This window comes from Chanodichthys erythropterus, chromosome 20 (genome assembly GCF_024489055.1).
Source record: "Chanodichthys erythropterus isolate Z2021 chromosome 20, ASM2448905v1, whole genome shotgun sequence".
Classification (NCBI taxonomy): domain Eukaryota; kingdom Metazoa; phylum Chordata; class Actinopteri; order Cypriniformes; family Xenocyprididae; genus Chanodichthys; species Chanodichthys erythropterus.
The window spans coordinates 32266328-32287905 of record NC_090240.1 but is presented as its reverse complement, the minus strand read 5'-3'; the positions used below and the strand labels follow the sequence as shown (position 1 = coordinate 32287905).

The window sequence follows — 21578 nt, the reverse complement described above, 5'->3', positions numbered from 1 at the left end:
AATGAATAGTTTTTATGTCCAGAATCAGACCGTTACCCTCTATTAATCTCTATTAATATGTGCAGTAGTAATGCTGAAAGCACCCACTGATAATAAAAAAATACTAATTAAATGTGCAAAATGTAGATCTTTAAATTATTCTTTGCCAAATTATTTTAAATTATTCATGCCAGTTGTTCTTGATTCAATGGGTTAAAAGTTCAAACCTTCTGTTTGCGGCAGGCGTTTGTTTACAGCATGTAGATTGTCTAAGAAAGCCTTGAATTACAATAGTTAAACAATAAAATACAGACAACATGAGGAAAATGCAGGATTAATCTTGATTAATCAGACTTAATCTTGCAACCTTGAATCAGAGGTTACAAATACTACTGTGTGTAAGATACTCTCCATTTAATCAAATCTCTGTGTTCATGTGCAGAATAACACTGGCCCTAATCCTCTGAACTCTGAAGGATTGGAGTGATTTTTGAAATCCAGCTATGAAATGAACAAGGACAAATTTTCATTACAGATGCTTCGATTTAATTAGACAGAAACACATAATGGTTTAAAGGCTTCTTTGTTAAAATCAGAGACAGTCCAACCATGTGGTCAAACACATTTTGGTCATTAGTAATAAATGACAGACCGAATGCTGCTCTTCTTTTAATCACCCAAGTCCCCCTTGTCATCTAATGTGGTTCAGTTACATGATTTCTGCTGTTTGTTAATCATTTCAGTCTTGTGACACTATACTGATGTTGTGTCTCTCTTGTTCGGTGTGGACATTGGTAATAATGAGGGAAAGAAAGTTTCAGTATTGATGAAAACATAATCGCTCATCTTTCTGATTGTCACTCCAAATCCACCAATGCAAACATGGTGTTTGATCAGGTACAATCCCAGAGTGAAGTCCTGTGAATCCATCTAACTCATCACCATACTTTGAGATTGTTGCTTCATGATGGACCTCTTCGGTGAAACTCAAAGTGAGATGCACTTAAACACAGATAGAAAATATCTTAAATAATATAAAAATAGGTGTTCTAGATATAAATATAACAACGATTTCAACCTAAATGAGGGCAATGGAAAAACAAGACAGTGGTAATAGTTTCTGAGGTACTTGCCATGTGGGTTCAGATAGTTCAATATCATTTTTCCAAGCATTTCCATTAGTCTAATCAGCCCGCTAAAAGAATAATGACTCATTGGAGCATAAAACATGTACGGCATACAGTTTGAACTACACATGACACCAATCGGTCATGTGACATGCCAGGATCAAATTATTCACAATATTAGGCCAATCTGTTGTTTGTGAATTATGACACTTCACATCAGCAAATCTAGTGTAAAAAATACTGACATAGTAAGAATGAAAATGAAATATTTACAAAGGTACTTCAACATTAATGCAACATTTGGCATAAAGAGTGAAAACCAAGAGGAATATATATATTTTTTTTTACATGCGGCTCACGGTATTTTATTTGCTGCATGAGCCATAAAGTTTGTGTTAAATCTTACAGCAGCTGCTTTTTATGGCCACATGGTTGATTGAACATTCACTTTCTGGACTTATTAATCCACCAAACACTGAGTTTGTTTCATAAAAAAATATTAATAAGCAAGAATCTATTAGTTGCTAATAAGTGGCAGACCTGTGTCACGATATGAAAGGCTTTTCAGGGAAACTGATGAAACGTAGCTGAAGGTTTTGAAGTGTGTGGTGACCTACACTTTGAAGAAATTTACTCAATGTCAAGTTAGTGATTCTAACAATCTCGCACTCTCATTAAAACATCTTTTTTTTAATGAGCTGAAGTATAGAAAATGTCCATTTTGTTTATTGCAGCATTTGTTTGAAACGGCGCCAACCGGTGGTTGAGCTGATTATCTCCAGATCCAGATCTAAACCAAAACTTTAAGGGATAGTTAAACTCCTGTCATTATTTACTCACCCTCATGTCATTGCAAACCTGTATGCCTATGCTGTGGAGAATTCAAAGAAAATCTTCTGTTCTTTCTTCACTTAAGTTATTACTTATAGGACCATGAAATTAAGACATTTTTACACAAAACTCAATTCAAATGCACAATAACAACTAATATGTCAATCAATCGATCAATCAACCAACCAACCAATCAATCAATCAATAAAAAAGTGAAAAATATAGCATAGGGTTTATTGTGGACTATTGTGGAATAAACTTTTACTGTTTTTTAATAGTTACTTAAAAAGGCAAATGCAGAAATGTTAGTGTTAATTAAAAAATCATTAATGATAATTAAAATAAAGCTTTCTGGTAAAGTTCTTTCTGGTTCTGATTGGCTGATAGCCGTGCAATATTCTAGTGATAACAGCACTCTAACCTTTTCACCGATTGTATCACTCAACTTGAAGCAACTATTATGGTGGCCGAGCAAATCCACCGTATTCTTGTGAATATTACACTTGTTGTACCACAAACTGTAATTTTAAGAGGTTTTGTTAGGCGAGGATGTAGTTGTTTAGACCTGAAATTTCTGACTAATATTTAATCATAGCGCCTATTTTACAGTTTTAGATGTTTTCGGAGATGCGTGCTCCAGGCTATCAGTGGCCGTTCAGATCTCGTGTACCCGCCGAGAACAGCTTCATCTCAGCCAGTGCTTCAGGGATTTGCCGCTGGCTCTTATAGTGGTTAAACGTGACATAATTCATTTTGGGTACATAAAATGGGCAATCTTTGGTCTTATTAATCTATTACTTGTTCTAGAGCAAGTCGAATTGTACTATGTTAAATTTGCTAATTTAATATTAAGGCTATATTTTACGGTGGCCCAGTAGTGCACAACACAACGAAATTAAAAAAGCACACATAAGTTCACAACACAACGAAATCGAGCCACAACACAACGGAAATGCTCCCGACCACTAGGGGGCTCTCAGAGCTTGGTAATGTTAGTATTCCTTGCCAATGTTCTATAAAGTCAACAGTCTTACAAAGACATCAATACCATGATTAGTTTTAAGTATGTAAACGTTGTATATCGACATGAAATATGAATTAAAAATCACTTGAGTGCACAATAGCTTCATATTTATACCTGTGAAGGATTTGATGCACTACCACGGATGAAGGGAACGTCTGACAATTCCACCAAGTGGTTAAAACGTATAATTTGTATTCATTGAAATGTTAAAATTCCAAAGATTGTTACTTCCTGTTGGTAAGACTGACAAGCTTTGTAATTTGAACATGTCTGTTTTAAAATGTTAAAAGTAATTTTAATGAATACAAATTATACGTTTTAACCACTTTTTTGTCAGACGTTCCCTTCATCATTCGCCGTGGTAGCACGTCAAATCATTCACAGGTATAAATATAAAGCTATTGTGCACTCAAGTGATTTTGAATGAATATTTAATGTCGATATACAGTGGTTATATACTGTTGAAACTAATCGTGGTATTCATATCACTGCCGACTCTATAAAACATTGGCAAGGAATACTAACAGTACCGAGCTCTGAGAGCCCCCTATGGTCGGGAGCATTTCCGTTGTGTTGTGGCTTTATTTCATTGTCTTTTGGCTTTATTTCGTTGTGTTGTGAACTTATGTTTACTTCTTTAATTTCGTTGTGTTGTGCACTACTGGGCCACCGTAATATTTAACCTCTACAGCAGTGGTTCTCAACTCCAGTCCTCGGGACCCACTGCTCTGAACATTTTGTATGTCTCCCTTATTTAACGCACCTGATTCAGATCATCAGATCTCAAGGAGAGAGCTCCATGAACTGAACTGAGTGTGTCAGATAAGAGAGACATAGAAAATGAGCAGTGGGTCCCGAAGACTGGAGTTGAGAACCACTGCTCTATAGCATAGCATATTGGCTACAACTAGAGGGGAAATATCAGACAAAGACTCTTCTCCGTTCTTCAAATACATAAAACATTAGCCTTTATAGACATAGTGTTTCTTGAGCAAAGAAAACGCTTTACTTTTTGTACTTTTTTTTTTTTTTTCCAAACATCAGATTGTGATATGGCCTTGTGCCTACGGCCGAATCACAGCTGTGCTTATATACAGCCATATCGCCATATTGTGTGATATTGCTCATATATCTCATTAATGATAATTGAAAATATAATATCAATTATCAATTAGCTTTATCAAATAAAGCTTATATATATATATATATATATATATATATATATAAAAAAATATAAAATATAATACTCAAACATAAAAAACATAAACAAAAATGAGAAAAGTTGCCTTGGAAATTGCTTGAAATAAGTCTAAGTCTTGTAAAACAAAAATAAAGCTAAAAAAAATAAAAATAAAAATGGACAAGCACAGAACAAAATTACTTCTACAAAATTTAAAATGAAAACTGAAAATATAAAAATAAAAAATAAACCAAAATATTAATATACACTATAATATATACATAATACTAAAATAACACTGGTATATGTAGTATGTACTGCACAGCATTCAGTAAATTAGTATTTCATTCTGAACATCAATTCACATTCAAAAATGGTTGCACAAGACATAACAATTTGCAATATAGCTGTCATATGGATGAATTTTGGTGAATTTATGTATTTTTTATGCCATTTTTGAAGCGTGAAAGATGTGGTAACAATGAACAATTGCACAACGGTTTTGAAACAACATAAGGATGAGTAAATGAGGACAAATTTTCTTTTTGTGTGTGAACTGTCCCTTTAAATGATCTCAGTGATGAGATCAACACTCCATCTGTGGTCATTAAATGATCATGACTGAACTTTCCAGCCTCTAGAGACCTACAGTTCTGCCTTAACCTCAAGCACACAGTCTAAGAGACTCACAAGTGACTGACAGTAATTCCAAAACTGTATGAATGATGTGGTGATATGATTATTGTTTACATTCTAAAGAGTTAATTTGAGGGTGTTACAGCAGCGTGTCTGAGCTAATTGGCACCTTTATTCGCACCAAACCCTCCACCCCTCGATGATGCTTTGTCATGTGCTGTCACAGACTCTGTTAACCTATGGCAAGCCATTTTAGCATTTAAACCTTTGTTCTGACTATCTATAAATATATTTAAAGATAGTAACAATTGTATTTTGATGAGTGATAATCATAATTCGACTAGTCAGAATGATAATTAGAGATATCTGCAATTATAATTGCACTAGTAAGAAATCTGATTTGAGATATCTGTAATATATATTTTGACTAGATAGATTTTGAGATATCTCTAATTCGGTTTCGACTAGTCACAATTATATTTTAAGATATCTGAATTGTACTTGCTCCTAGTTGAATCTGCTGTTGCATAACGTGAAACTACATTTCCTCAGCACCACCCAAGGTTCCTTCCCGCCTCCCTAGCTAACAACTTTAGTCTGCTTTTGTTTTCAGAGAGAAAAGATATGAAGTACTTCAGGGATTATTAAACTATGGCAGCAGCTGTTCTCGACAAAATAGCAAGAAAGTGTCAACAAATTGAAAGAGCCTTAGAAACTTTAGAAAACGGTTCATTGACAACGCAAAACAAGCCCGTGATTTGCAAATAATGCAGTTACTATTCCAGTGTTAATAACATACACAGTTACTTTTACAGTAATTTTATTACCTGAAAACAAGGGTCCGTATTCACAAAAACATTTTATCTTACCACTAAGAGTTCTCCTAAATAGCAGTAAAAGTTCTTTTCAGTGATTTATTTAGAAATATTGTAGAAGGAGGTGTCATGTTTCCATATTAATATAATGGTTTTAAAACACAAATGTTGCCCTATTCAAATAAATATTCTTTAGTAAAAATGTTGCCAAAGTCAAAATAAAATGTTGCCATATTGTTGCCATAAAGGTTTTAAAATGTAGGCTAATTGTCACTAATTGAACTAGTATATATGGTTAATTGTCTGCCTCTTGGATGTCTGCATCTCAAGAGAATTTACATTTTATAAAAAAGTTTGGGAGAAACACACAGTCTTTCTAATCAGCTCAAGAGGAGGAATATATACACAGACGGGAGCCGTCTCGCCTATAGTTACTTCGACAGTTTTCTGCATCCCTCCGCCACCCCGTCCCTCACTCTCGTCTGGAGATATGGGGATATCTTTGGGTTTGGGCTAAATTTCCAAGCTCAGAGCCCTCCATCCCCTTGGACAGCACACCAAATACGCTTATTAGGTCTCATTCATGAAACACGAGCAGAACGAATTTTTGTGTAAATCGCGTGTAAAGTGGTTCTGGCGTAAATTTTCGGATTCATTAAAATGTTCGTATTTTCCAAATGTTAGTTGGTACGAAAGAAATCTACACCTGCTCCCAGCCACGCGTAAATAGTGCGTTTAACATCCGAACGTTTTGCTCATTAATAAGGCATTTTAATTCACCTTAATAAGGATCATTGCACAGCATTTAAAAAAAAAAATTATTATATATAGTAATTACATAAAATTTTTTTTTTACTTTTATTGTGAGAGCCAGTAATAGCATCTGCAAACGGAGCACTTTAATCAAATAATTAATTGATTTCAATAGGGCCTGGCAAACTAATGGCCCCTTAATTGTTATGGAAATTGTTTCCTATAAAATGGCCAAAATCTTTCGTTTGGTGTCATAATATGATGCCCATATATAGTTGTCAGTCAGATTTAATGGGTGGGATTTATGTTAATTGAGAATGAGCGTGCACGTGCATCCCATTTACGACTGATTGGAATTCATTAACGCACACATTTCACTATCACTTCTGACGTTTACAAAGTATTTGTGAATCAGGAGAAGACTTTTCGGGACTTGTCTCTTTACGCGCAAATCACTCACATATTTACTTGTATATTTACGAATGTTTCATGAATGAGATAATTATATTTATATATATATATATATATATATATTTTTTTTTTTATCTCTTCAATCATTTGTAAGTGTGAAACCTTTGCCACAGGTAATCAGACAATATTTATTTATTTGTTAAAGTTTTTTTTTTTTTTTTGGCGTCTCATCGTAGATTCAAATCTATAAATCAAAATGTATCGCATTTATGAAGAAAAGGTTCAGCACCCAAGGCTCTATCGCTATTGCTTCAATGGTGTACAGTGTCTTTGCGTGGATTAGGACTGTTTGTGATTTGGTCTTAGTGACTTAGGAGTCCTCTTGACTGCTCCTAACGTTTTACAGGCTTAGGAGCTAGTTTTAGCACTAAAATGCTTTGTGAAATACTCTTAGAGCAAAAATTTTGTTTTGTGAATACGGCCCCAGATTTTTTGGCGCACTCCTCGAAGACAATATGGTTAGAAAAGGCGGGGCTTAGCAAAAGGGTGGTTTGAGTACACAATTACGATATCTAAAGAATAATTTCGACTAGTCAGAATGTTCATTCAAGATATCTACACTGAAATTCTTCCTAGTCACAAAGCTGAATGCAGATATCTCCAAAGAAAGATCCTCCTAATCAAAAAGCAGACTGAGATATCGATAATTAAATTAAAGATATCTTTATATGAGTTTTGACTAGGAAGAATTACAATTCAGGATATCTCTAATTAAGTTTTGCCTAGTCAAAAATCCAGTTCAAGATATCTACAACTGTAATTTGACTAGTAATAAATTACTTAAAGATATCTACATATGTATTTTTTGGATATCTTAAAAACAATGAATTAAATATATCTCCAATTTGATTATGACAAAACACAGTTAGAGATATCTCAAATTATAATTTGCACTAGTGGCGATTAAATTAGAGATATCTCTAATTTAATCGCCACTAGTGAAAATTATAATTTGACATATCTCTAATTAGAAATCCCAGTGGAAATGTATTTTTTACAGATATGTTTAATTACAATTTATACTAGTCAAAACTCATTTGTAGATATCTAAAAAATATTTTCCAATTGACGTCAATGGAAGAATATGACTAGTCATGAAAGCATTGTAGATATCTGTAATGTATATTACAACTAGTCAAATTAACATTGTAGATATCTTCAATGCATATTATGACTAATCACAATCACATTGTAGATATCTTAATTGCAATTATGACGAGTCAAAATTACATAACAGATATCTGGAACTGGAATTATGACTAGTCAAAACTGATTCATCACTAGTACGGGAAGGAGTATTTAATGCTAAAATGGCTTGCCATATTATAACAAACTGTGCTTTAACACTCCGCATGTCACTGAACGGAAAATATGAAAATATTCCCTTTAACACCTCTTAGTGGTGAAAATTAGTCTTTTTATTTTTTTCTTTTACATTTGTGTTTTAGGATTGAAATCAGTAATTACTGTTTTATTTTTATTTTCCATTGAGATGATCCTGTTGTTTATACCAACAATAACAACCTCTTATTACTGCAAACATTACAGGGCTGATTAAGAATTAATTGTGCCCAGGTTTACTTCCACGCTGTGTTGTTTTAGCACCTGACTAGTCTTGCGTAGCCAGAGCTTCAGACTGACGGTAGACGGTCTGGACTCTATCGCAGCTTTCATTGGCCACTCAAGAGGCCATCTGACTCACATGTTAAGCAACTAATCACACTACGTTTTGTTAAGCGTCATGTTTAGGGGCGTAAAAATGTAAAGTAGATGTTCCTACAATAACAGACCAGTGTGCATCTAATAAATTATTCATTATTCATTTGGCTTTGTTTCCATACACTTTGAAACTCCCAAAGTGTATCCCAATTTTTGTGCCTTATGCATCAGAGGTTCAGTCAGCGGTCTGTGGGTGTGACATCTGAGGCTGAGACTCATGCCATGTCAAGCTTGCAGAACTTGTAATTACAACATGTAAACTCGTAATTTTCTGAAAGCTACAATGTGTGTTCCATTTGATGCAGCGCTATGTAGATAGGTCGGTGTATGACATCAAAGTACCATGAGAGTGGTTCGAAAGCATACAGAGCTTTATTTACGGTAATTACAAAATGATGTGAATTCAGCATAGCACCTGACTGACTAAAGGAATTCTGAAAATCAAATAATGTCACAAACACAACCGGAAAAAATTGGTCCAGCGCAATTCTCCATCTTCTAGGAGATGGAGTTCTAGGATGCAGAGGATGCAACAGACTACCGCAATCTAGTGACTTAACTGAATCTGTACAGCAAGTCAATGTAACGGAAAAAATCTCTTGAGGCACAATTTTTAAAAGCACTGCGTTTTTAGAACCCCGTGTCACGCCGAGGCGCTCCAAAAGACGCGAGTGAAATGGTCAAACATGTTGGTCTAGCGCATATTTACATAGAAAAATAATGCAAAAGTAGCGCAGCGGAATAGAAAAACACGTAGGCTGCATCCGAAATCGCATACTCTCTTGAGTAGGTTCTTATTTTGAACAAGTCATTACTTCACGACCACTAAAAAAGTATGTTCTTTATAGAGGGTATGCATTGACGTCACTTTCCTACCGGAACACGCTCCCTCAGCCGGACTGAGTGGCAGAAGAACCTGCTGCATGACTGGATTTAATGCGAGGAAAACAAACGATTATCAGTTTAAACTAAAGGTTTGATGCGATTTAGTGTTCCTTACAACTTACCAAAGATCCAGTGATCCATGAATATTGCAGCCAGGAATTGTGTTTCCTGACATTTATATGTGCCTGATTTTGATGCTGGGGAAATACATAAAGCAAATTTGCCTGTGAATGCTTTCATTCAGTCCTAAAACTTGGGTAGTTTTTATCAGCGTTTATTTAAAAACATTCAATTATGCAGAATATAAGATGGTAAATATTTAATTGATGAGTTGTTAATAGAATATATATAACAAAACAATATATAGAGTATGATTTTATGTTCAAAATTCAACATATTGACACAAAATGATAACTGCAAATCCACGTTTTGATGCCTGAAGTCCAGTTGTTTCTACCCATTTGCTTCTCTTTTCTTTAGCTTTCGGCAGTCTGGAAAAATATACCTCAGATTTCTTGTCAAATCTATTTGTACAGTCAATCGCAAAGCTCTTTTCCATTTTGAATTTGTTTTGTGTGTCTTTCGCAGCATTCATGCTGAAAACCAATGCCGCCTCAGTCTTTTTTGGGCGTGACCGCAGTCATAATGGCCAACGGTGATGTCACGTGCATACCCTCTATAGTATGAAAGTAATCTGGATGTACTACATTCACCATGTTGCCCTTATCACGTGACCGACCAACGTCAGTTGCGTTACGTCACTGCCATTCACAAATCCTCTCCCGTGGCCTCATGGGATAGTAAAGTGTCCATCATATACACATTTCAGAATCTCGCCGGAAGTAGTTAGTCTTTTTGCTCTCTTTTATGAGTACTAATTTTGTCACATACTACTATATAGTAGGGAACAGGACTTGACATTAACTTTTTTGCTCACTAGTTACTGTGGCTGGTGGTTTTCCAAAGTTACTTTACACTGGCCACAATTTTGACATCCATACCATGGGGGAAAACTGCTATAAAGATATTGTTAAAATTATCTCATAGTTTGGCAGCAGGTATAGGCTGCTGTCACTTTATGAGCTGACGCACAAATCCGCTATACTGTTACACATGCATTTTCCTTCGCAACGTTTACGTTCACTTATTACTGCCCTCCACAGGTCAAAGTTTGAACTAATTGTTATGTACTAGCAATAGAATATTGCATATGACAATTTAGTTCAAAGTTTGACCTGTGGAGGGCAGTAATACACTTAGAAGTGTCTACACTGCTGGAATTCAAATAGAGAAGAAGAAGAGAGCTAGTTCAAGATGAGCATTTATGGTTAAAACAAATAAAATTTTAATTTTGTTTTAGAAAATGAGCGATGGGATCACTGTAAACAGTAATTTTGGCCTTCAACCATTTGGGCTCCATTGAAGTCCACTATATGGAGAAAAATCCTGGAATGTTTTCATCAAAAACCTTCATTTCTTTTCGACTGAAAAAAGAAAAACATTTACATCTTGGATGACATGGAGTAGAGGTGAGTAAATTATCAGGGAATTTTTATTAGAAAGTGAACTAATCCTTTAATGTCAAGCCCTGGTAGGGAAATATGCGATTTTGGATGAGCGACTCCTCACTCAACCATTGCAATGCTTTAAAATGGAGAAAGTACAGAGCATGTTGGGAAATATGGTCATTATTCTCATTTGATCAAATGAAGCAAGTGGAAATTTAAAAAAAAAAAAAAACTTTTTTTTTTTTTTTTTACCATCTGCTTTTCATGGCGATAAATAGCACATTAATTGTGTCAGGCTAACAGCATTGACATTTAGCATTAACAAGTCTAATTTACATGTAAAGGTGTATTTGCTTGAAAACAATGATATTTGTACATTTTTTTTTTTTTTACATTTTTTTAAATACGCATGGTGAAGTGCAAGGTTATTGAAATATTGCGCCTTCAAGTGGCGAGACTGTTTCGTGCATTTCCTCTCGGACAGGAAATTACCTTATTAATCAGGATCCCTCATTTCACTAAAAACCACACGCTAAAAACCAATACATACGAACGAAATGAACGAACAGTCTGACATGATGTGTTGCACCCTGGATCGACTTAGCAGAAAGTGATATTGCACTGAAGTAGATGTCGTCTCGCCAGATTCACCGTCACCGACGCATTTTCCAGTAGTCCGCAAACAACAGCTGAATGAATGTCTGGAATTATGATTCCATTTGGGTGCCTCCAATTGATGCTGAAGGGCTGGTTACACAATGACGACTGGACAGCAAAGGTGGCGGTCTTTTTGTTTGCTTTACAGAGGAAAAACAAGAAAGCCAGAAAAGGTGGAGTACTGCCATCCTCCTACCAGATTCCCCTTCTCCAGTTTCAGATAAACCTTGTCTTCTTTGTTGAGGTGAAGGAGGACTCCATTGGTGGCAGCCTCACGTGTGACATCTTTGTCACCTGCGAAGGCAGAGATGACTGGTTTTCCATTCAGCATTAAATTCACCTGTAATACAAAGAGAGAAAATCAATCCAGAGATCTCAAATATACAAGTGTGACAGGACTTATTCAATGCCAGGAAAAATGATTTCATGATGACCACGTTTATGAAAAGAAATTTTGACTTAAAAAATGAAAGCTTGCATATAATGTTGTAAAAATATTCATTGTGCCTTATATTGTAATTCACTATATATTCATAATAAATAATTGTAATCATCACGGTAAAAAATATGAGCAATTTTAAAGGAAATGCACTACAGTAAACCTGTAAATTGTTAGTCACCACTCAATAAAATGAAAAATTAAGTTATAATACATGCAATTTCACTGTAAAGTACTGTAAAAAAAAAAAAAAAAAAAAAAAAAAAAATATATATATATATAATATATGAGAAAGTATGGATCACCTTATATTTACAATTAAAATCTATGTAATATTTAACAAGACATGTTTACAGTCAAATTATTTTTTTCACAATTAAGCTTGAAATACCTTATGATTATGGTGAAAAAAAACTATATTTAACAAGATAATGCATGTACTTTATTTTAAGAATATTTTACAGTGTTTTTTTTAAGTAAAAAGCAAGAACTACCATATAATTTTCTATGAAATACTTAGTTTTTCATGATTGATTATAAGCTAATTGTTGCTTTTTAGTTACAAAAACAATTTCAACAACATGAATCATGTTAAATATATTTAACTAGAGTTATTGAACACAATCATATGATTTTTTTTTTGTGTAAATGAAAGTATAAGTGTCCTTATAATATATGAAAAAGCACTGAAAAAAGTACTATTCCTGCATGACAAATAATATATTTAAAAATTATCAATTAATTATAATTTCTATAAAATTAAAATCTTAATTATATAAAATTAAAAATTATATTTTAAATGGTTATGTTTAAATATACTGTCTATAAGGTGTATTGTAATGGATTTAAATATTATACATGCTTCAAATTTTACCCAATTTCTATATTCTCTAACTGTATGTTCATTATGCAACTCAAATATGATATTAAAATTTAGGTGATGAAATATTTTCTTTCTGTGCTCACTTGTATAGTCTGGCTCTGGTACACTTTGATAACGTGGAAGTTAAAACTGTAGACTCCTTTCCGGGGACAAAGAAAGACGGATTCCAGCGTGAAATAATTTCCTATGTTGACAAGAACCTGCAAAAGAGTATTTCAGAGGTATCAGTCCTGACAGAGAATTCAACAGTTGCCATTACAATGGAATATCCTATCCAGACTATACAATTATTTGTTCTGTGAAATATATATACCTGTGATGCTAAAAGCTCGAAAGAAAGACCTTGAAAAAAAAAAAAACGGTATTGTGAGATTAGAAAAGGCAGCTGGAATGAAATGAATGCATTCATGCTTAAAATGGGACTTTTCAATAATAATTCTCCGCAGGGATGAAACAATACTCAGGATTTCCTATACCGTCACACTAGGTCATGTTGACCGTGATTCCATTCTAATGCCGTGATGAGGCACCATGAACTACATCAAATGCAGGGCAATCAATCATAGGTGGATTTTCACTTGCGCAGGAGAAAGAAAATGCATCTGAAGCAGGACATACACCACGAAAAGATGTGCTTCCACAGCCTTTATAATGCACCGTGGCATTCAGTTTAACCATTTGTTTTGGGTTGCTATAAAGTTCCTATTGTGACAAAAGATTTTTATTTCTAAAAGTCCAAAAACTACAACTAAACTTGAATCAAATGCTATTAGGACCTGGAACAGGTTTCCTAGGATTAAAACTCAGTGTTCTTAAAACTGATGAAATTTCAGGTCATGTTCGGTAATATTGATTGAAGTGAACATCAAAAAGAAAGTGTATTTATTGTTTTCACCTCACTGACATTTTTGTAGACACAAAGATGAGTGGATGGAGTCTGAACATTGACCCCTGCCAGCACAAAGTTAAATTTGTACACTCTACTCTCTTTTGATCTTGGTTTTATTACAGCTGAAGAAAAACTCAAACAGAAGGGAGAGCTTCAGCTTCTCCCTCTTTTTTTTATGAATGGCCACAAATTATGAAAGCTTGTATCCACCACAGAATAAAAAAAAGAAAAGATAATTGCAACTTTTTATTTCAAAATTACAAGTTTACATTTCGCAATTCTGACTTTTTTTCAGAATTGTGTGACATAAAGTCGCAATTGCGAGTTATAAAGTCAGAATTGCGAGATCTAATTCCAATTCTGAGGAAAAAAAGCCTGATTCTGACTTTATAACATGCAATTGCGACATTATATCTCGCAATTCTGAGAAAAAAGTCAGAATTGTGAGATGTGAGAAAAAAGTCGCAATTAATTTTTTTTTTTTTTTTTTTTTTTTTTTCAGTGACGGAAACAAGCTTCCATAACAAATATATAGGCTCTTATGGGGGTCCAAAAGTCTGAGAGCACTGGGAATTTTTTTTTTTTTTTTTTTTTCATTTAAACCTGCAAAAAGAAAAAGTTTCAGATTTTGAAACCTTTCAAACAAGAAAAGTTCTGATGTAAAACGAATAAGTCATATTGTGACACTGATCATGTGCCTTTTTACAGACCTTTGTACCTGTGCAAAATCTCAAATCATGCTGGAGAACATGATCATCAAGTTTGATTCATGTCAGGCAACTCTTAAAAAAATAAAGGTTCCAAAAGGGGTTTTTGTAGTGATGCCATAGAAGAACATTTTTTGGTTCCCCAAAGAACCTGATGAGTTCTTAAAAGAACTATTTTAATAATCTAATGATCCACTTTTGTACATTGAAAAGGTTCCATTGATGTTAAAGGGTTCGTTCATCCAAAAATTTAATTTCTGTCATTTATTACTCACCCCCATGTTGTTCCAAACCTGTAAGACCTTCGTTCATCTTCAGAACACAAATTAAGATATTTTTGATGAAATCTGAGAGGTACATGACTCGTCCATAAACATCAACACTTTCAAGGTCCAAAAAAGGTACTAAAGACATTGTTAAAACAGTCGACATAACCTTAATGTTATGAAGCAACAAAAATACTAATAAATAACTTTATTTAAATATATGCCAATAATCCAATAAGGAACCTTTTATTTTTTTTTAAATTGCAGTCAAAATTAATTCACTTTTCACTTATAATTTTCATAAGATTTTTTGTATGCGTTTTTGCTCACGCTCTTAGATTCGGGGTCTCACTGTATATGAATATTTATAGAGCAGTGCAGCAGTGACACTAAACTCAGAAGGCTTTGCTTTCCACATAAACTAGCTGTGATAATGCACTAGGATTACTCAGCATCCCAAACATCCAGCTCTTTTGTTGGTTCACAAAGCTCTTGGTACATTCACAAGGACAGAATCTCTCTCTTGCAGTCTGTGAGCTCCAAGCAACCCCGAGCAAGAGACGTGCCAGGCCAGGTGATTGGATGGTGTTATGTGTGTCAAGGTGCTGGAGCTCAGTGGCCGAGGGCAGCTGGTCAGTCCTGCACTTTTGTTTTTACATTATTTTTGCAGTTTCCTGCAGCCAAAGCAATGAGAGTGGAATAATGGTTCCTCAAGGGCAAAATGTATACAGCTTCCTGTGTATCTCAGCAAAAGATACAAGTTTACCTGGCAAAATCTTTAGGAATTAAAGGAATAGATCATCCTAAAATGCCAATTCATTTGCTTTCCCTCATTTTTTTTCCCCAAACCCATATGACTTTCCTTCTTCTGTGGAACAGAAAAAAGATTTTGAATAATGTAGTTGGTCTCTTTTTCCATTACAAATGGGGGTCTCAAGCATCAAAAAGAATGTAAAAGCATCGTACAAGTTGTTGTGCACTATTTCAAGTCCTTTGAAGGCATACAATAGCTTCAGATCTTATTCAATAATATTTCCCATGACCAATGTGAACGGATTATTGAATCAGTGAGCTGAATTTGTGAATCGGATCAGTCAGATCAATCAGTCTTTTCATGTTTTCTAGGAATTGGATCAGTTGATTCATTGAAAAGATCTGACAGAATGATTCATTCAGAGGTGGACAGTGTGATTAATATTCACTGAAAGTATATGGAAAGTTCTTTAAAGTAAATTTAAATCTGTTCCACACGCAAAGAAATCATATGGCTTCAGATCTTATTCAATAATATTTCCCATGACCAAAGTGAACAGATCATTGAATCAGTGAGTTGAATTTCAGATCAGTCAGATCAATCAGTCTTTTCATGATTTCTGGGAACTGGATCAGTTGATTCATGAAAAAAACTGACAGAATGATTCATTCACAGGTGAATAGCGTCATTAAAGAACTTTCAATATACTTTCAGTGAATATTAAAGTAAATTTCAATCTGTTCCACACACAAAAAAATCATATGGCTTCAGATCCTATACAATATTTTCCATGACCAAAGTGAATGGATCACTGAGTCAGTGAGTTAAATTTGGGAAGTGAATCAGCAGGATCAATCAGTTTGATCCATGAACAAATAATTCAGATTGGTTTTCTGAACTGGATCAATTGATAAAGTGTGAATAATAAACTATTCATACTTCAGATCTTATTCAATAATATTTCCCATGACCAAACTGAACGGATAATTGAATCAGTGAGTTGAATTTCAGATCAATCAGTCTTTTCATGATTTCTGGGAACTGGATCAGTTGATTCATGAAAAAAACTGAAAGAATGATTCATTCAGAGGTGGACAGTGTGATTAATGAACTTTCAATATACTTTCAGCGAATATTAAAGTAAATTTCACTCTTTTTCTTACTCAGAGAAATCATATAGCTTCAGGTCTTATTCAATAATATTTCCCATGACCAAACTGAACGGATCATTGAATCAGTGAGTTGAATTTCAGATCAATCAGTCTTTTCATGATTTCTGGGAACTGGATCAGTTGATTCATGAAAAAAACTGAAAGAATGATTCATTCAGAGGTGGACAGTGTGATTAATGAACTTTCAATATACTTTCAGTGAATATTAAAGTAAATTTCCATCTTTTTCTTACTCAGAGAAATCTCATAGCTTCAGATCTTATTCAATAATATTTCCCATGACCAAAGTGAACGGATCATTGAATCAGTGAATTGAATTTCAGATCATTCAGATAAATCAGATCTGACAGAATGATTCACTCACAGTGTGATTAATGAACTTTTCATACTTTCAGTGGATACTGATGTAAATTTCAATCTGTTCCACACACAAAGAAACCATATGGCTTCAGATCCTATACAATATTTTCCATGACCAAAGTGAATGGATCACTGAGTCAGTGAGTTAAATTTGGGAAGTGAATCAGCAGGATCAATCAGTTTGATCCATGAACAAATAATTCAGATTGGTTTTCTGAACTGGATCAATTGATAAAGTGTGAATAATAAACTATTCATACTTCAGATCTTATTCAATAATATTTCCCATGACCAAACTGAACGGATAATTGAATCAGTGAGTTGAATTTCAGATCAATCAGTCTTTTCATGATTTCTGGGAACTGGATCAGTTGATTCATGAAAAAAACTGAAAGAATGATTCATTCAGAGGTGGACAGTGTGATTAATGAACTTTCAATATACTTTCAGCGAATATTAAAGTAAATTTCACTCTTTTTCTTACTCAGAGAAATCATATAGCTTCAGGTCTTATTCAATAATATTTCCCATGACCAAACTGAACGGATAATTGAATCAGTGAGTTGAATTTCAGATCAATCAGTCTTTTCATGATTTCTGGGAACTGGATCAGTTGATTCATGAAAAAAACTGAAAGAATGATTCATTCAGAGGTGGACAGTGTGATTAATGAACTTTCAATATACTTTCAGCGAATATTAAAGTAAATTTCACTCTTTTTCTTACTCAGAGAAATCATATAGCTTCAGGTCTTATTCAATAATATTTCCCATGACCAAACTGAACGGATCATTGAATCAGTGAGTTGAATTTCAGATCAATCAGTCTTTTCATGATTTCTGGGAACTGGATCAGTTGATTCATGAAAAAAACTGAAAGAATGATTCATTCAGAGGTGGACAGTGTGATTAATGAACTTTCAATATACTTTCAGCAAATATTAAAGTAAATTTCACTCTTTTTCTTACTCAGAGAAATCATATAGCTTCAGGTCTTATTCAATAATATTTCCCATGACCAAACTGAACGGATCATTGAATCAGTGAGTTGAATTTCAGATCAATCAGTCTTTTCATGATTTCTGGGAACTGGATCAGTTGATTCATGAAAAAAACTGACAGAATGATTCATTCAGAGGTGGACAGTGTGATTAATGAACTTTCAATATACTTTCAGTGAATATTAAAGTAAATTTCCATCTTTTTCTTACTCAGAGAAATCTCATAGCTTCAGATCTTATTCAATAATATTTCCCATGACCAAAGTGAACGGATCATTGAATCAGTGAATTGAATTTCAGATCATTCAGATAAATCAGATCTGACAGAATGATTCACTCACAGTGTGATTAATGAACTTTTCATACTTTCAGTGGATACTGATGTAAATTTCAATCTGTTCCACACACAAAGAAACCATATGGCTTCAGATCTTATTCAATAATATTTCCCATGAGCATTGAATCAGTGAGATTAATTTGAGAACCAGATCAGTCAGATCAATCAGTCTTTTCATGTTTTCTGGGAACTGGATCAATTGATTCATTGAAAAGATTTGACAGAATGATTCATTCACAGGTGGACAGTGTGATTAATGAACTTTTCATACTTTCAGTGAATACTGGAGTAAATTTCAATCTTTCAAACCATATGGATTCGGATCTTATTCAATAATATTTTCCATGACCAAAGTGAATGGATCATTGAGTCAGTGAGTTGAATTTCGATCATCAGTTTGATCAATGAACAAATAATTCAGATTGGTTTTCTGAACTGGATCAATTGATTCATTGAAAGAATAAGACAGAATGATTCATTCAGAGATGGACAGTGTGGATAATGAACTTTTCAATTTCAGCAAATACTTAAGTAAATTTCAATCTGTTCCACACAAAGAAGCCTTAATTGGAAAATAAATGCACAAGTTATTTTAGACAGCCTTTATGGTGCTTATGCATCCTTTTGTAGGATTTGTATCTTCAGTCACCATTCATTGTAATTGCATGGAAAACATCTTTCTTCTTCTGTTTCACTTTTATGTCAAGGTTTGGAAATACAGTAGGGTGAGTAAAAGATAAGAATACATTTGTAAGGAAGTGTAAGTAATCTTCAGAGAGACACATGTTCCTCCTTTTTCATTTGGGAAATAATTTAATTGTGAAATATGAACACACATTGACTTCATCTCCAGCACAATTTTTTCATTCATTTCAAGGATATTGGTAATAAAAGAGTTTTTTTTTTTTTTTTTTTTTTCAGGCATTCACATCTTGCAGGATCTGTGTTTGATTTGACCCTGCATAACGATGTTCGCTCATTAATTCTACCACGTCTTTGACCAAGAAAGCGAACTGAATGAAATCAGGTAGAGTCGTGCTTTGCCAGATCTGTGTGCACCAAAACACACAGTGAATCTAAATATTTTCTCATAAAGCCAAGCTTACTTCTTTTCAGTTAATGTTCCTATTAAACGGAATGGGAGTCATTTAAATCACAGTATGTTATGAATTCAGCACATTCATGAATGTTTCCAATTAAAAATTTTCATAAAGCTAAAGGCTAAAGTTAAGCATGACATGGCCCCTAGATGGATGAGAAAAAGCTAGGGCAGTACGCACCTCTTTTAACACAAACGCAGCTAAAATAAGCAAGAAACTAAGAAAAAATCTCTGCCCTTTACAGTCCTGACAGTTTGACTTATCACTAATGCCCATCACAGTGATGTTTCATGCCTGTGTATCTGCTGCAATAATGGAAAGCCTGGAAACATGCGTTAATGTGCTGTCAGTGTCAAGCATGCACAGTTGCAATGTATTATTTATGAACAATTAGGCACAGTTCTTAGAATAGGGAAGCTGTGAATATCTGATCATATCCAAAGTTATGAAACAAACTCTTTCAATTATGAACACAAAATCTATCCTGAATTTAGCTACCTGAACTCTTATCCAAATTAATTTTGAATTTGAATTCTTTTGAGTAAGAACATGTTTTCACATTATTCTGTAAACTTAATTGGAATGAGTGCAGAGGCCAGTTGTTATTTTGCATTTAACATGGACATTATCACAGTGATCAGATTTAGAGCATTATTAACTAATGCAAAATGCATTGTGACCTGTCATAATGATGACAAATTAATTGAATTTGCTTTATGCCTGTTGTAATTTGAATATTCATAATATTAGTTTCACTTAGATCCTCTAAAAAAACCCTAAATGACTGTTAATCAGTATTATCATCACTTTAAATACACTGCCTTATATTGCCTACAAATTATATTCATGATTTGTAATCACATTTTGTCTTTTGTCAAATCAACTTTAATAATTAATGTGGTTCAGATAACATAATATTTAGAGTTTCTGTTGATTAAATCAATCGCCTTCATTGTATTAACTCAAATCTTTAATTACAATGAACTCAAAATTTTAAGGTAACCAGGTAACTTACTTTAAGTTAAACCAACAATTCTTTTTTACAGTGTTACAAATTACATCAGTTTAATTAATTAGTTAATTAGTTGTTTTATTAATAATTTAGTATTTGTTTGCCAAAACAATGATTTGATATATCCATTTGCTTACCTTTTACATTTTTTTCTGTTTCATGATATATATATATATATATATATATATATATATATATATATATATATATATATATATATATATATATATATATATATATATGTATGTATATATGTTCCGTTGTGACAACTTACCCCATATAATGTGACAACACACCTTGCTATTTAAGGTGAGCTGTGAAAAGGTGTTAAACTATCTTTTTTTTTTTTTTTTTTTTTTGTAGTTAAACTTTAATGTATGATACTACTGTATACATAAATTGACTTAAAATAAACCTATCCTGAAAAATAGGGAGTAAAAAATGTATTAGCTATGTAACCCAAAACTGGGTTAGCTTTACCTAGTTGGATGGTCTGAAAAGTCAGTCAAAATACTATTCGTCTTAATATAACATGCATAAAAACATGAACATCAACCTTACCTGGTCAAAATATATGATTCTCGTTTTATTGCTCATCTCAGAGGGCTCGTGGTTGTTGCTTCTCACCGCAGAGAAAGCCACTTTGGAGTTGGCGGCGCGCACGGAGATGCCGAGCGGCGAGGACGAGCTCTTCCAGTCGGCGGGGTTCGAGTCACAAACCACCAGACATTTGCCCTCCAGGACGATGGGTTCCGTGTCATTTTGAGCCAAAGCGAACTCAAACATGACGGCCAGGCAGAACAAAAGAGCCACGCAGTCGAAAAACGCCTTATTAAAGGGCTTTATGGTCACCATGATGAACGATCTCCAATGTAGCCAAAATCCAAACGGCTCTCCTGATCCTGTCACTTCGCTTCTGCTCCGTGTTCGTGCTCGTTTACGCCAAACATCCGTCCGGACACCAGCTGCTGATTTACAAATCACCAAATGCGCGTAGGTGGATGCAGCAACCTTATATCTATAGTCATTTTTTGATTGTTATCCCTGTGCGTTAGTGATACTGATAGTTTTCAA

At 34.0% G+C, this 21578-nt stretch overlaps 1 protein-coding gene across 1 annotated transcript; it reads right to left on the bottom strand.

Moving 5' to 3' along the window:
• Positions 1-11523: 11523 nt before the first annotated feature.
• Positions 11524-21359, bottom strand: cbln4 (cerebellin 4 precursor). The gene is made up of 3 exons (XM_067371760.1): positions 21066-21359; positions 12991-13107; positions 11524-11925 (listed from the first exon to the last, which is right to left on the bottom strand). The coding sequence occupies exons 1-3, from the start codon at positions 21357-21359 to the stop codon at positions 11728-11730; spliced, it is 609 nt and encodes a 202-aa protein (XP_067227861.1). The 3' UTR covers positions 11524-11727.
• Between the last annotated feature and the right edge of the window lie 219 nt (positions 21360-21578).